The sequence below is a fragment of the Mus musculus genome, chromosome 15, assembly GCF_000001635.26.
Source record: "Mus musculus strain C57BL/6J chromosome 15, GRCm38.p6 C57BL/6J".
In the NCBI taxonomy this organism is placed as follows: domain Eukaryota; kingdom Metazoa; phylum Chordata; class Mammalia; order Rodentia; family Muridae; genus Mus; species Mus musculus.
Genome location: NC_000081.6, coordinates 44,506,566 through 44,520,363, shown reverse-complemented (window position 1 = coordinate 44,520,363; position 13,798 = coordinate 44,506,566). Strand labels below are relative to the sequence as shown.

The 13,798-nt window shown below is 34.9% G+C and overlaps 1 protein-coding gene across 8 annotated transcripts in view; it reads right to left on the bottom strand.

The window, feature by feature from the left end:
* The window catches only part of Pkhd1l1 (polycystic kidney and hepatic disease 1-like 1), a 143,981-nt gene that overhangs the window by 81,013 nt on the left and 49,170 nt on the right, over positions 1-13,798 (bottom strand). For 6 of the 8 annotated variants that reach the window (XR_383993.4, XR_875261.3, XR_875262.3 and 3 more), the window contains 6 exons: positions 8,669-8,816; positions 7,421-7,575; positions 5,390-5,512; positions 4,156-4,261; positions 2,145-2,255; positions 513-677 (listed from right to left, as the gene is read on the bottom strand). Coding sequence is in view for 2 of the 8 variants with exons in the window: in XM_011245522.3 (XP_011243824.1) it covers positions 513-677; positions 2,145-2,255; positions 4,156-4,261; positions 5,390-5,512; positions 7,421-7,575; positions 8,669-8,816 (808 nt within the window). In the remaining 6 variants the exon portion in view is untranslated. The remainder of the gene's footprint in view (positions 1-512; positions 678-2,144; positions 2,256-4,155; positions 4,262-5,389; positions 5,513-7,420; positions 7,576-8,668; positions 8,817-13,798) is intronic. The other 2 variants (XR_875263.3, XR_875264.3) reach the window with 2 other exon arrangements.

Below are 13,798 nucleotides of genomic sequence, written 5' to 3'. Positions count from 1 at the left end.
TGTAATTTTAAAAAACCACAAAAATCAAGACCAAAGCACAATTTCTTATATTAATTGTGGTTAAAAAATATACAAAGTAAGTGAAACAGCACAAGAAAAATAATTGTCTGTGCATCCTCTTTGTCAGCCTTCCTTTGTCCTGTTTGTCCCAGAACTTTACTCTAGGTCGAAGAGCTCCACTGAGACTCTGGTTACAAATGGAGCAGCTGGTAAGCAGAATAATAACTAATAAATCTTATCTTGACATAATTAATGAGGTTGTTATAGAAACATGTAATAATTGATGATATTAATTCCATAACCTATGACGTAAGCATAATTCCGAATTGTGCTTCACAAGGAAAAGAGTTAGCCAGCTATTTAATGCCTGTGCCTTTCAAAAGGACATTCTCTTCTGGGCTATGAGGGAGTATGGGGTTCCTTGCTCTTCTCCTGGCACTAGAATCAAAGCACTGGAAACCCAGTTGTGAAAATGTATGCAATCACCTTTTTGGAGAGCTGTTAGCTATTACCTGCCAGGCTTCCAGAATCAGGCCAGACATGTGAGATCTGACTCCGATAAATGAAGTGGGATCCCTCACCCTCTAGATTCTGTGCTAGTCCAACATCAGCAATGGACACAGCAACTGGTACATGTCCAGCACTTCCATTCAGAATCTGGCACTTGATCTCATTTTCTTTTGATAAAAAAAGAAGAAGAAAATGATAAAGCAAATGTGGTGGTGTTTTCATATTTTTAAAAAAATGAACTCACTAAAATTAATTTGTAAATATTAACTTTGGTCTTTGTTTTTAAGACTCCAAGAACTATATCCAAGGAAAACTACTATTATTCTGGTGGGGTCAGGGAAATCTTAGTAGGGATGTAGGATCTTTGCAAGCTACTTGCTTCTGTGAATTACTTATTTCTAGGAAATGGTAAACAAATATTGAAAACGAATCTGGAAACCTTGCCCAAAGAAAGTCTACATCATAGCAGAGGATGGCCTAGTTGGTCATCAATGCGAGGAGAGGCCCTTGGTCCTGTGAAGGCTCTATGCCCCAGTATAGGGGAATGCCAGGGTCAGGAAGTGCAAGTGGGTGGGTTGAGGAGCAGGGGGAAGGAGGAGAGGACAGGGGATTTTTGGAAGGGAAACTAGGAAACGGGATAGCATTTGAAATGTAAATAAAGAAAATATCTAATAAAAAAGAAAGAAAAGAAAAAATAAAGTCTACATCAAAGTTATGAATTTTAAATAAAATTTTCATTCAACACTTTACTTATATCCACAACTGAGTAAAATAACATGTTCTATCAATAAACGTGATGAAATCAAATGAAAACATTTTCTTCACTTTACTATAGTTAAGTAATACTGTTATAATATTGTCTATTTTACTTCAAGAACACATTTAAATAAAGATCAACAGAAACTATTTGGTAAGTGGTCTTGTGCATGTGATTTCAATCATTAAATTGCAGAAAATATCTGGGATTGTGAATGATGTTTCAGTGAAATAAAGTAACTATGTTTGAACCAATGTCAAGAATTTAAAATAATAAATGATCTTTAAATTCTGCATAGCTTGAGAGATCCCATTGAAATAGAAATCAAAGAATATGATCATGTCCTCTTACCTCAGGATGACTACTTCGGCATTGTCACAGCATAGACAAAAGGTTGGCGATAGAGTTTTTGGTAGAGTACTTACCTAACATGCCTTAGGCTCTGGGTTCAATCCCCAGTACATACAAAAGCAAATAAACAGCAACAACATGGACATGATCAGAGACCATGAGAGAAAAGAGACATACTTTGAATATCTTTGTTGCCTAGAGATACATAAACACATGAAATATCTTGTGACGTAAGTTTGTAAGGTATATATGAGTGGAAGTTTGGTAGATTACTCCTCTTGCGATAAAGACATGGTATAACACTCAATAGTCTATGGTCATAATCAAATATATATATATATATATATATATATATATATATATATATATATATATATATATATAGTCATTGGCACTTTCCAGACCAGGTTGCTAATTTCATGGCTCTGAAATATATACCAGAAGACAATTATATTCATGGTAGTTCTTTCTTCCAGTTTCTCTAGGAGAAAAACAGTCAAACTCCATGACAATTGAGAGAACCTACCCTCCACAGAGAGAAGAGAGCATCTGGTAGAACCAACAGAGACGGATACAGCTGAGGTGGGAGAAAATCCAGAGCCTGCTATGGTTAGAATCGTGCTTTCTGCATAGGATCCTGAAAGTGAAAAACTTAAGTTACTACATTTCAAATGAAAAAAAAAATTAGAATCTGTTATTATAAAATCAGATATTTCTTAGGAAGAATATGCCTATTTTTTTATAAGATACAAACAATAAGCTTGAAATTAAGCAGAGAGAAAAGACACATGTGTTTGGCAATAATATTTTTCCATAGAATTATTATGTATTGATTTTATTATGGATATCTGTGTTAATATTCATCAGAATATTATTTTACTGAAATATGGAATTAGAAAGGAAAAGAAAAATTATTATTTTGAAAAATAAGTTGAAAAAACATCAATCCACCATGAAACCATGGAGAAAAGAATGAGGGACAAGTGACCTTCATTTGCAAAGGACATGGAAGGAAAGACATGCATCTTGAAGGCAAAAGAGGAGGAATTGGGAAGAGGTCAGTGATCAGTGGGAGGATGAAGAGAGAAGAGAAGATATGGAAGATGTGTATGATCAGAAAACATTATTGCATGTATGAAGATGTCACAATGAAACCAATTATTATGTATTATTAATATATTCTAATTACAGATAGAACAAAGTAGACCTCTCCTGAGAAATAACACCTAAGACTGACTTTTCACTCCCATCATAGACACACAGACATAAACAAAACACACACACACCAAAATTACTATATATGTATCTCAAATACAAAAGGCATTGAAACAGAATGAAAGAAAATGTACAAAGAGAATTACTGTGGTTGCCTCAGGGAGCTGTAGGGGCTAGGATAGGGATAATACTTAAAGGGAATTTTAGATTCTCATAATATTTCTGATTATGATTGGAATGTGTATAACAATATGTGGCAGCCATTAATTGTCAGTGAAAAAATGGCTAGTTTTTATTGCACTCATTATATTTTTCCATTATTTTTAACTTGATCAAACATGGTTGTTAATTATTTTGAGCCCAAAGTAATTTGGGAGAACTACACACACACACACACACACACACACACACACAAAATTAGCAAATGCAAGGGCACAAACCAGATACAGTTTACTTTCAATTACTAAGACCGCATATAAGGTAGTGATTTCTGAATTCATCACTATGGTTAAAAACTCACCCTTTACACCTTATTCCTTATGTTTATTTACAATTTTAGGAGTTTACACAAAAAACACAATCACATTTTCCCCAATAAAACACACCCTAGGCTGTGATGAGTTCTTGGCATTAATTGTTTTGTTTTCTCGAAGTGAATACTCAATTCTTTTGTTTTGTTACACTATAGCTATCCTATTGCCTGCCTAGTTGCTACCTCTGTTGGAGAATTCTCACCAGATGAATATTAAGCAATGTCTCAAAGTCACAGAGAAATTATAGAGACTGATTGTAATTTGTAAAAGTAGAGAATAGAGATATCAATGGAATATTTTGGCTTCATATATTTTTTTCCAAGTAAGTAATGAGTGCTTTTCCATAGTTTCAGCTGATAAATAGTTCTCACTATATTGAGAGGTTTTCTTGCCATAGTTAGTGACAATAATAAATATTTAAAGTTCATTATCACAGGTTATATTTTTCTTTTTTTGTTTTGTTTTCAACATGAGAATTTATAAATAAACTGTGAGATATTTGACTGCCAAATAGTGAAAATGAATAAACTTGAGGTACAAACATGAGTATGGGTAACAACAGCAAATCAAAATAATGACATTTAAAATCAATGGAATAAAAAATTACAAGAAACACTAAAGGCTAGTTCTTCAAAAGAAATCAGCAGAACTTTATCAAGAAAAAGATTTTAAACCATACTAAAAGTCACTGTCAGGGATGGGAAGGGTAGTACCACCACAGAGCCTATTTTTAAATATATTTTTTTATCTATCCAGCACCTTGTATTTAAGGTTAAAACCAAAGCTTACCTTCGGAAGGTGTTGTTGTCAAGATCAGGGGAGTAATCATGGCATCCCATGTAAACCCACAGTCACCTGAACATTTGGCTGGAATTCCATTGACATAGACTTCAACCTTCAAGTCAAAAAGCACAGATGCAAAGTTGAACAAGGCTAAAGGGCCTGCAAGCTTAGTACAATATACAAAGAATTTAGTAATGAGATGTAGTAATAATTCTGGAGTATATATACTTTATGCACTGGATTTAGAACAAGAAGCATGTTATTTTCCCAAAAATATTTATGCTTTGTGCATTGACACCTCATTTATTCATGTACTCATTCATTTATTCATATGCTTATTTGTATAGTAAATGTTCCATTAGGCTTCTAATGCAATTGTAAATGGGAATAAAAAAAAGACACATGCAAGAAAACAAATGTCAGCCGGGCGTGGTGGCGCATGCCTTTAATCCCAGCACTCGGGAGGCAGAGGCAGGCAGATTTCTGAATTCGAGAACAGCCTGGTCTACATAGTGAGTTCCAGGACAGCCAGGGCTACACAGAGAAACCCTGTCTCGAAAAACAAAAACAAAAACAAAAACATAAACAAAAAAGAAAACAAATGTCATCCTTGCTGTCACCCAGCTTGTAGTAAATGTAGGATAGAGATTTACATAAATTGAATCATGAAAGCGTTGTTTTAGTTAGTCTTAAGAAGATAGTTAGAGCTGGGCAGTGGTGGCGAATGCCTTTAATCCCAGCACTTGGGAGGCAGAGGCAGGTGGATTTCTGAGTTCGAGGCCAGCCTGGTCTACAGAGTGAGTTCCAGGACAGCCAGGGCTACGCAGAGAAACCCTGTCTCGAAAAAACAAAAAACAAAAAAACAAACAAAAAAAAAGGAAGATAGTTAGAGGTTGCTTTATGGAAAGTCACTTATACTTAATATATTTTAATATTCTCATCACTAAAGCAGCAACATTAATAATTGCAACATTAATAATTACCTAACATAAATGTTATAAAGATCAAATAGAATAACATAATTACTAATTCTGTCAGTGGTAGATTTAAAAGAATTCTTTCATCATCAGGAAGATAATTTTCTCCAAATTTAGAAAATATTCAGTTGATCAATTATTTAAAAATATTCACGTGAAACTACAGTTGAAAACATTTTCATTTTACAAGGTCTTTGGTATATTGGTATAAATTAGTTATACATTTGAAATTATAAATGTTATGAGAAAAGCTTGAATCATACCTGTGGTTGCTGATTCAGTGTACGAAGCATGTCTCCAGGGATACGTTGTCTAAATAAGCCACCTTCCTTTATTGTGGTAACTGTTACATTAGCCTTTTCTCCGATAATGTTGGAATCATTGATCTATTTTTAGACAAAATGATTTTATAGAATAGCAATGGAAAATGGAACCAATTTAAGAATAAGTGAAAACTGAATAAAAGCTTATGGATGTAAAAAATTAAATTTAGAAATATTTGTTTGGAAAAATTTCTAGAAAAACAATAATCAACTCCAAGGAAAAATAGTAAGACCATTGGATTATAATATGTTACATTAATTAAAATATAATAGGCCTAAAGTAAATAAATTTATTTAATTTTATATTGGAAAATGTTTTCTGTTCCTTCCCAATATAGTTACTTTGGCAAATCATTCATAAATAATTAAAAAGTTGAGTTATATTTTCCCTTAGCATTTTTCATCTCTGGCTATTTTGTTGTCTCATTCTAGAATAATTTTCTCTTCTAGTCATAAAAATTCTCTTCTAGTCATTCAATATCCTTATGCCAGTATGGTAACCTTCTGATACCTAAAGGCACTAGCAAAGATATAAGTGTCTCCATGATGCACTACACATAAGCTTGTGATGAAGAACAGCAATAGTGAATAAGCAGCGGAGACTGGGGGAAAAAGAGAAGAGGTGAATATCATAAATTAGCAGGGCTAGCAAGAGGAGGCCAGTCTCAATAATAGAATTTTAGAATTCTAGTTCCAAGTATGTGCCTGTAAAATAACCCCTGTGGCTTTATAGCATATCTTGCACAATGAATTTTATGTCTACATACTTTTATGTGTTTTTTTCCTTCTACTTTTCTGTCTCCCCATTCAATAAATTTCCTGAGTAGGGTTCTGCACCTTCTCTACCTTATCATAGCATATGGCTACAGAGTAGTCAGTAAAGGGTTCTGTCATTTCAACAATTATTCTCTCATCAAAGAAATTTAACTTTCTACAGCTTTACAGGGAGAAATGATGCAGTGGTAACCACCTTTTTGGTTATACCATTTCTCATTTGTACTACTGTTTCAGTAGGGTAGAATTATATAACAGATTGCTGAATCACAGGTATATATTAAGATAGCACTACAACATCTGCCAAAAAATTGGCCTTTACATTCTAACCAACAGGATATGAGAAGTGCTTTCTCATACTTTCACAACCTCTAAGAATTATTATCTTTGTGTGTGAGTGAGTGATTGTGTGTGTGTGTGTGTGTGTGTGTGTGTGCATAAAACACAAATCCCAGAGGGTTCTACTCTACCCTATTTGCAGGAGTCTTGTTTTGATTTTAGATTCTGTGAGCTCCCATTCCTCTTGAGATACACTAGTGTTGATTTGTCTAATATATGTAAAATATAACAGTAGATGACAATTTTAGACTTGACTTGAACAGGCCATCTTTACAATTATAAAACCTTTCACAGTCTCAGAAGAACTATGGGCAATGAAGCTAATTATGTGTGTGTATCTTCTAAATTATGGATGAATATATTTATGAGACTGCCTGTATACCATCAAGGATCTTTTCATAACTCCTCTTGATTTTTTTTCCCATACAGCAATGGGATTTAAAAGTACCAAAAGCTGGTCTCTATGGAAAAGAACACCCGCCTGCTCATTCTAATGCAGAATAGTTGTGTGTTCAAATAATTTCAAAGAACATTTATGAGTTTGGTGTGGTGACACACACCTTTAATCCCAGCATGTGGGAGGCAAAAGCAGATGGATTTCTGTCCATATTTGTATCTATTCAATAGCCTGGTCTACAAAGCAAGTATCAGACCAGCCAAAGCTACAAAGTGAGACCCTATGTAAAACAAACAAACAAATAAACAAACAAAAACAAAAACAAAATAAAATAAAATTAGTTTATGCTTTGCTTTTGAAAAATCCACAATCTCCAGTTCTTTTTAGGATGAGAAAGAATGCAAATTAGCAAAGAGCAAAGAGCAAAGAGAAGGACACAGAAGCTGTACTAATGCAGGGACCTGCAGAAGAGGTTGCTTTCCACGGGGGCTTGTCCATCTGATGCTCCATGAATAGCCAGCACAGGTTCCTTCTCTGTTTACTGAGACTTGTTCTATTTCTTCCAGGCTTTGCAGAGCAAACTGCAAGTCTGCAGCTGGCACAGCAGCAGGGATGCCTGCATCACAGAAAGGAACAAAAATTCACAAACTGAGCACTCTTCATGGTACTGTGTGTGTAAAGTATCATTCTTCAATCACATTCTTGTCAAAAAGAAGTTTAGAGCATTTATCCTAACAGATTATGTATTAACAAGAAACAAAAGTATATGAGTAATGAACCTAAATGTTGTCTTGGTTTTGATATTTTTATTTGAATGGCAGTTTGCTTTATGAATAATTGGTAAGTCATGAAAGTAAGATAAACTTTTAGAAATTAAAAGTTATATTTGATAAGGCAATGAAGAAGACACTCAAGTGTCATTTATTCTAGATAATCTTGTTTCTTGTTTGAATTTTAAATATATAAATCAAGAAAATGTCAGTAAAAATAAGTGTACCAAAAAATATCACGATTGTTTAAATTAGCACTCACTGTCTATATGATAAAGATTGGGAAGAATAGACATAAGTTATTTTTTTTCTTGCATTAGCGGTAATATTTTGAATATTAATTATTTCAATATATGATACTTATTTCAGCCCAACTCTTCAGTGGACAAATGGTAATAAGGACTATTTTTGGATAGGACAGCAGATATTTAGATGGATTAGTTAAAATTGTATTTTAAAATACTATTCCAATTCAATTTTGTATTATTTTAATATTATAACGTTTCTGGATAGCACAGTCATGATTTTTCAATGCATGCATCATAAAGGCCTTAATTTCCATATTTTCACAATTTCAACTTTATACAAGGCCACAGTTTCAACCACTTTCAGAAAAAGGATTTTTAAGGAGTTTGCTATGTTTTTACTGACATTTTGTGTATTACTTTTAAATAAAAATGGCTATAACTGATAACACTGGCTTCAGATGGTTGAATTCTTTACTAAACTAGGAACGAGCAATTCTGAGACAAAAATGCTATCGCTGACTTCAATGTGGCTCATGTTATTATGTGTCATTTATTTAGGTGTTTGAACATAAGATAACTGTACACAGTAAATAATGGTAGCAATACTATTGAACATTTAGCAAACAATGCATACATGTATACGTGAAAAACTTTGGTATGTCTCTAGTAATTCTGAGCATTTCATATATACCTTTCAGGGTATGTCCATAAGCTTGAACATCAAAGCTGCCGCTTATAGGTGGAGAAGCTTCCTGAATTTTTTGAATACGAATCTTTGACTCCCCTGGCCAATTATTTCCTCTGTAAACCAACTCATTCTTGGTCTCATTTGTGATTATCTAATTTCCAAAATAAATATTGATAGAGTGATTAAACCTAACAATGGCTAACACAGTTTCTATTTCATCATGTAGGATCCTGTGACACTACATAAATGAGCCTCATACATTCAGGATTCTTCAGGACATTAAGGAGAGCTCCATAAATCAACACAGGCCATGCCTATACAGCTCAGTAATGAGGCCAAAGTCAACCCAGTCATCTGTGCAGCCATCAGCTGGAATCACAGTAATAGCTCATTAATTCAGAGCACACCCTCCATCACTCAAGGAACAAATATTTATCAAGCAAGCACTCTCTTTAAAGTACAAAGCACACCTCTGTGCGGAGGCAAAAACATAAGATGTAATCATCACTATCAAACAATTAAAACACCTTTTATAAAATAACTATAAATATGTAACCAACAATACAAGGAGTTATAAGGTCAGTAGACTGACTGCCAAGATTCATTAAACAATTTTAAAGCATCAAACACTAACCAACAGACAAAAATAATAAGTGTTATATTCATAGGTTGTAAGTATAAAGGATCATGGTAGTCTCCAATTTCTGGATGTTGAGGTTTTCTGTCAGTCTTGCAGAGTTAAAATTCATAAAAAAATAAATAGCATGCATGATAGGAAGGAAGTGTGTGTTTATGTGTGTGTGTACGTGCCAACTTTATTCAGGCCATAGGTTAGAAATAATACAAATCTCTACCAATAGAAAGGACAAACTTTGCTCTTTTTCTACTATAATATGCAGCAATTCAAAAGCATGAACTATCACTAAAGGTAATAAAATGAATCTTGCAATATTAATAAGGAAAACTTGATTAAAATGATGTGAACATTTATGATTCTATTGCAATGAAGTTCAAAAATATGAAAAGCAGCTTATTGATTATAGACAGCAAAATAGTAATCATAGAGAAACTCCTACGAGCTAAGTCTTTTCTTTTCCTTGATCTAAAGTTACTTCTTAAAAACTCAATGAGTTCATCAAGATTCAGGGGTACAGGATGAACAAGAACAACAAAAACTCAACCATGCTTCTAATAAAAAACAATGAACGTGTGGAAACCAGAATTTAAAGTACAAAATCATGTATACATTCACTTATACGTGGATATTAGCTGTTAAGTAATCAATCTAAAATCTACAAACTCAGAGAGGACCAATGAAGTAGAGGATTGGGGTGGCGGGGAGAGTGCGGGTATGAATCACCCTGCTCCAGTTCTCATCTTCTCAAGTCCACTTGCAAAATCTATTTCCTCTCTTCCCAGGGTGATTGTCAAATGCTTTTTCTGCATCTAAGGAGATGATCATGTGATTTTTTCTTTGAGCTTTTTTATACAGTGGATTACATTAATGGATTTTCATATATTAAACAAACCTTGCATCCCTGGGATGAAGCCTACTTGATGTGGTGAATGATGGTTTTGATATGTTCTTGGATTCAGTTTGCAAGAATTTTATTGAGTATTTTTTATTGATATTCATAAGCAAGATTGGTCTGAAGTTCTCATTTTTGGTTGGGTCCTTGTGTGGTTTAGGTATCAGAGTAATTGTGGCTTCACAGAACAAATTAGGACCTGGGAAGGAAAGTAGATGCTCGTGTGTGTGTGAGAAGGAAACCTGATCTGATATTGGGTGAGGGAAAAGGAATGAAGCCCTGAGGTCCAGCAGAAAGAATGTAAACAGGCAACCTCAGGAAATAGGAGGTTGGGGGGATGCCAACACTAGGGAGAGGTAACTTATAGAGCCCACCTCCAGCAGGAAGACAGGACATCAAGTAAGGGAAGAGGTTGCCTTGCCACAGTCACACCTCTGACCCATAATTGTTCCTGTCTGAAAGAATTACAGGGATGGAAATGGAGAGGAGCCTGAGGAAAAGAAGGTCCAGTGACAGACCAAGAGTGGGATCCAGTTCAAGGGGAGGTTCCAAGGCCTGGCACTATTACTGAGGCTATGGAGCACTCACCATAAAGAATCTATCATGTCTACCCTCCGAAATTCCCAACAAGCAGCTGAAACAGTCAGATGCAGATATTTGCACCAGACCAATGGACATAAGCTTCTGATTCCTGTTGTTGAATTTAAAAAGGCTGAAAGAAGCTGAGGAGAATGGTGATCCTGTAGGAAGACTAGCAGTCTTAATTAATCTGGACCCCCAAGATCTCTGAAATACTAGACTGCCAAACAGACAGCATATACCAGCTGATATGAGGGCCCCAACACATATACAGTAGAGGACTTCTGGATCTGTGTTCATTCAGAGATGAGGCACCTAACCCTCAAGAGACTGGAGGCCCCAGGGAGTTTAAAGGTCAGGTGGGGTGGGGGGGTGGAGGCATCCACATGAGATGGGGAGATGTGGAATGTGGAGCAGTTGGAAGGTGGATGGTGGGGGCGGGGAATGGAATATGAAGTGCAAAAAATGAATTAAAAATTAAATTAAATTAAGAAAAAAAGATAAGGTAGCCATATCAACCCTAAGCAAATAGAAACAGTTATCATAAGTTTTCCAAGCAAAAAAAAAGCCCAGGACCAGATGATTTTTCTGCAGAATTCTACAAGATTTTCAGAAAGAGTTAATACCAATAGTCCTCACACTGCCCCCGCAGAATAGAAACAGAAGGAACACTGCCAAACTCATTCTATGAAGCCACAGTCACCAGGGTACCTAAACCACACAAAGATTCAACAAAGAAAGAAAACTTCAGAACAATTTATTTTATTAACATTGATAATAAAATACTTGCAAACTGAATCCAACACATCAAAAACATCATCTTGGACTTCATCCCAGGAATGCAGGAATGGTTCAATATATGAAAATCCATTAACATAATGCATCATCTAAACAAACTGAAAGAAAAAAATCACATGATAATCTCACTGGATGCCGATAAAGCCTTTGACAAAATCTACCCATTCATGTCAAAATGTTAGCGAGATCAGGGATTCAAGTTATATAACTATACAAATCAAAGCAGTATGTGGCGAGCCAATAGCCAACATCAAGATAAATACAAAGAAATTTAAATCAATTCCACTAAATCAGGGGTAAGACAAAGCTGCCCACTCTCTCCCTATCTCTTCAAGTTCTAGCCAGAGCAATAAGACAACTAAAGGAGATCAAGGGAATACAAATTGAAAAAAAAAAAAAAGAAGTCAGAGTATCACTATTTCCCGATATGATAGTATACATAAGTGACCCCAAATATTCTAACAGAGATACAGCTGAGAAACACCATCAGCAAAGGGCCTGCATAAAAAATTAACTCAAAGAAACCAGTAGCTCCCCTCTATATAACCAATAAACATGCTGAGAAGGAAATTATGTCAACAGTACCATTCACAATAGCTATGAATAATATAAAATATAAAATAACTCCAACCAAGTAAGTAAAAGATCTGTATGACAAGAACTTCAAGTCTCTGAAGAAAGAAACTGAAGAAGATATCAGATGGAATGGTTTACCATGCACATGAATAAGTAGGATTAACATAGTGAAAATGGCCATCTTACCAAAAGAAATCTACAGATTCAATGCAATTCCCATCAAAATTCCAACACAATTTTGATAGATCTTGATAGAACAATTCTCTACTTCATATGGAAAAAGACCCAGAATAGACAAAATAATCTTGAACAATAAAATACGTTTGGAAGGAATTACCATCCCTGACCTCAAGGCGTACTAGAGAGTAATAATATTAAAAACTGCATGGAATTGGTACAGAATCAGACATAGTTATCAATGGAATCGAATCAAAGACCCAGAAATAAATCCAGACACCTATGGACGTTTGTTTTTTTGAGAAAGAAGTCAAAACCATATAGTTGAAAAAAGAAAGTATCTTCAACAAATGGTGCTGGTCTAACTGGATGTCTACATGTAGAAGAATGCAAATAGATGCATATTTCTCACCCCACACAAAACTCATGTTCAATTGGATCAATAACTTGAACATAAAACCAGATACACTAAATCTCATAGAAAAGAAAGTGAGAAATAGCCTTGATCTCACTGATACAGGAGACAATTTCCTGAATATAACACCAATGGCTCAGAGTCTAAGACTAACAATAGATAAATGGGACCACCTGAAACCAAAAAGCTTCCATAAGGCAAAAGACACTGTCAATAAGAGAAAATGGCAGCCTACAGATTGGGAGAGCATCTTCACCAACCCTACATCTTACAAAGAAAGGGCTAATCTCCAAAATTTACAAAGAGTTCAAGAAGTTAGACCAAAGAACCCAAATAACCATATAAAAACTGAGATACAGAGCTAAACAGAATTTCAACAGAGGAATCTCAAATGACCAAGAAACACTAAAAGAAATGTTCATAGTCCTTAGTCGTTAGGTAAAAGCAAATCAAAATAACTCTGAGATTCTATCTTACACTGGTCAGAATGGCTAAGATCAAAAACTCAAGTGATCGCATATGCTGATGAGAATGTGGAACAAGGGGAACATTTCTCCATTGCTGGTGAGAATGCAAACTTGTACAATCACTTTGGAAATCAATTTTATGATTTCTCAGAAAACTGGGAATAATTCTACCTCAAGACCTAGCTATACCACTCCTATGCATACACCCAAAATAGGCTCTACCATTCCACATAGATGCCTGCTCAACTATGTTCATAGTAGCTTTATTCATTATAACCAGAAACTGGTACCAAACTAGATGTACCTCAACTGAAGAATGGATAAAGAAACTATGGTAAATCTACACAAAGGAATACCATCCAGCTATTAAAAACGAAGACATCATGAAATTTTCAAGCAAATGTATGGAACTTGAGAATATCATCCTGAGTGTGTAACCCAGTCCCAGAAAGACTTGCAGGATATGTACTCACTTATAAGTGGATATTAGCCATAAAGTACAAAATAACCATGGTATAGTCCACAGAACTAGAGAAGCTAAACAAGAAGTAAGGAATAAGTCAGGATGATTGAATATCACGTAGAAGGGGGA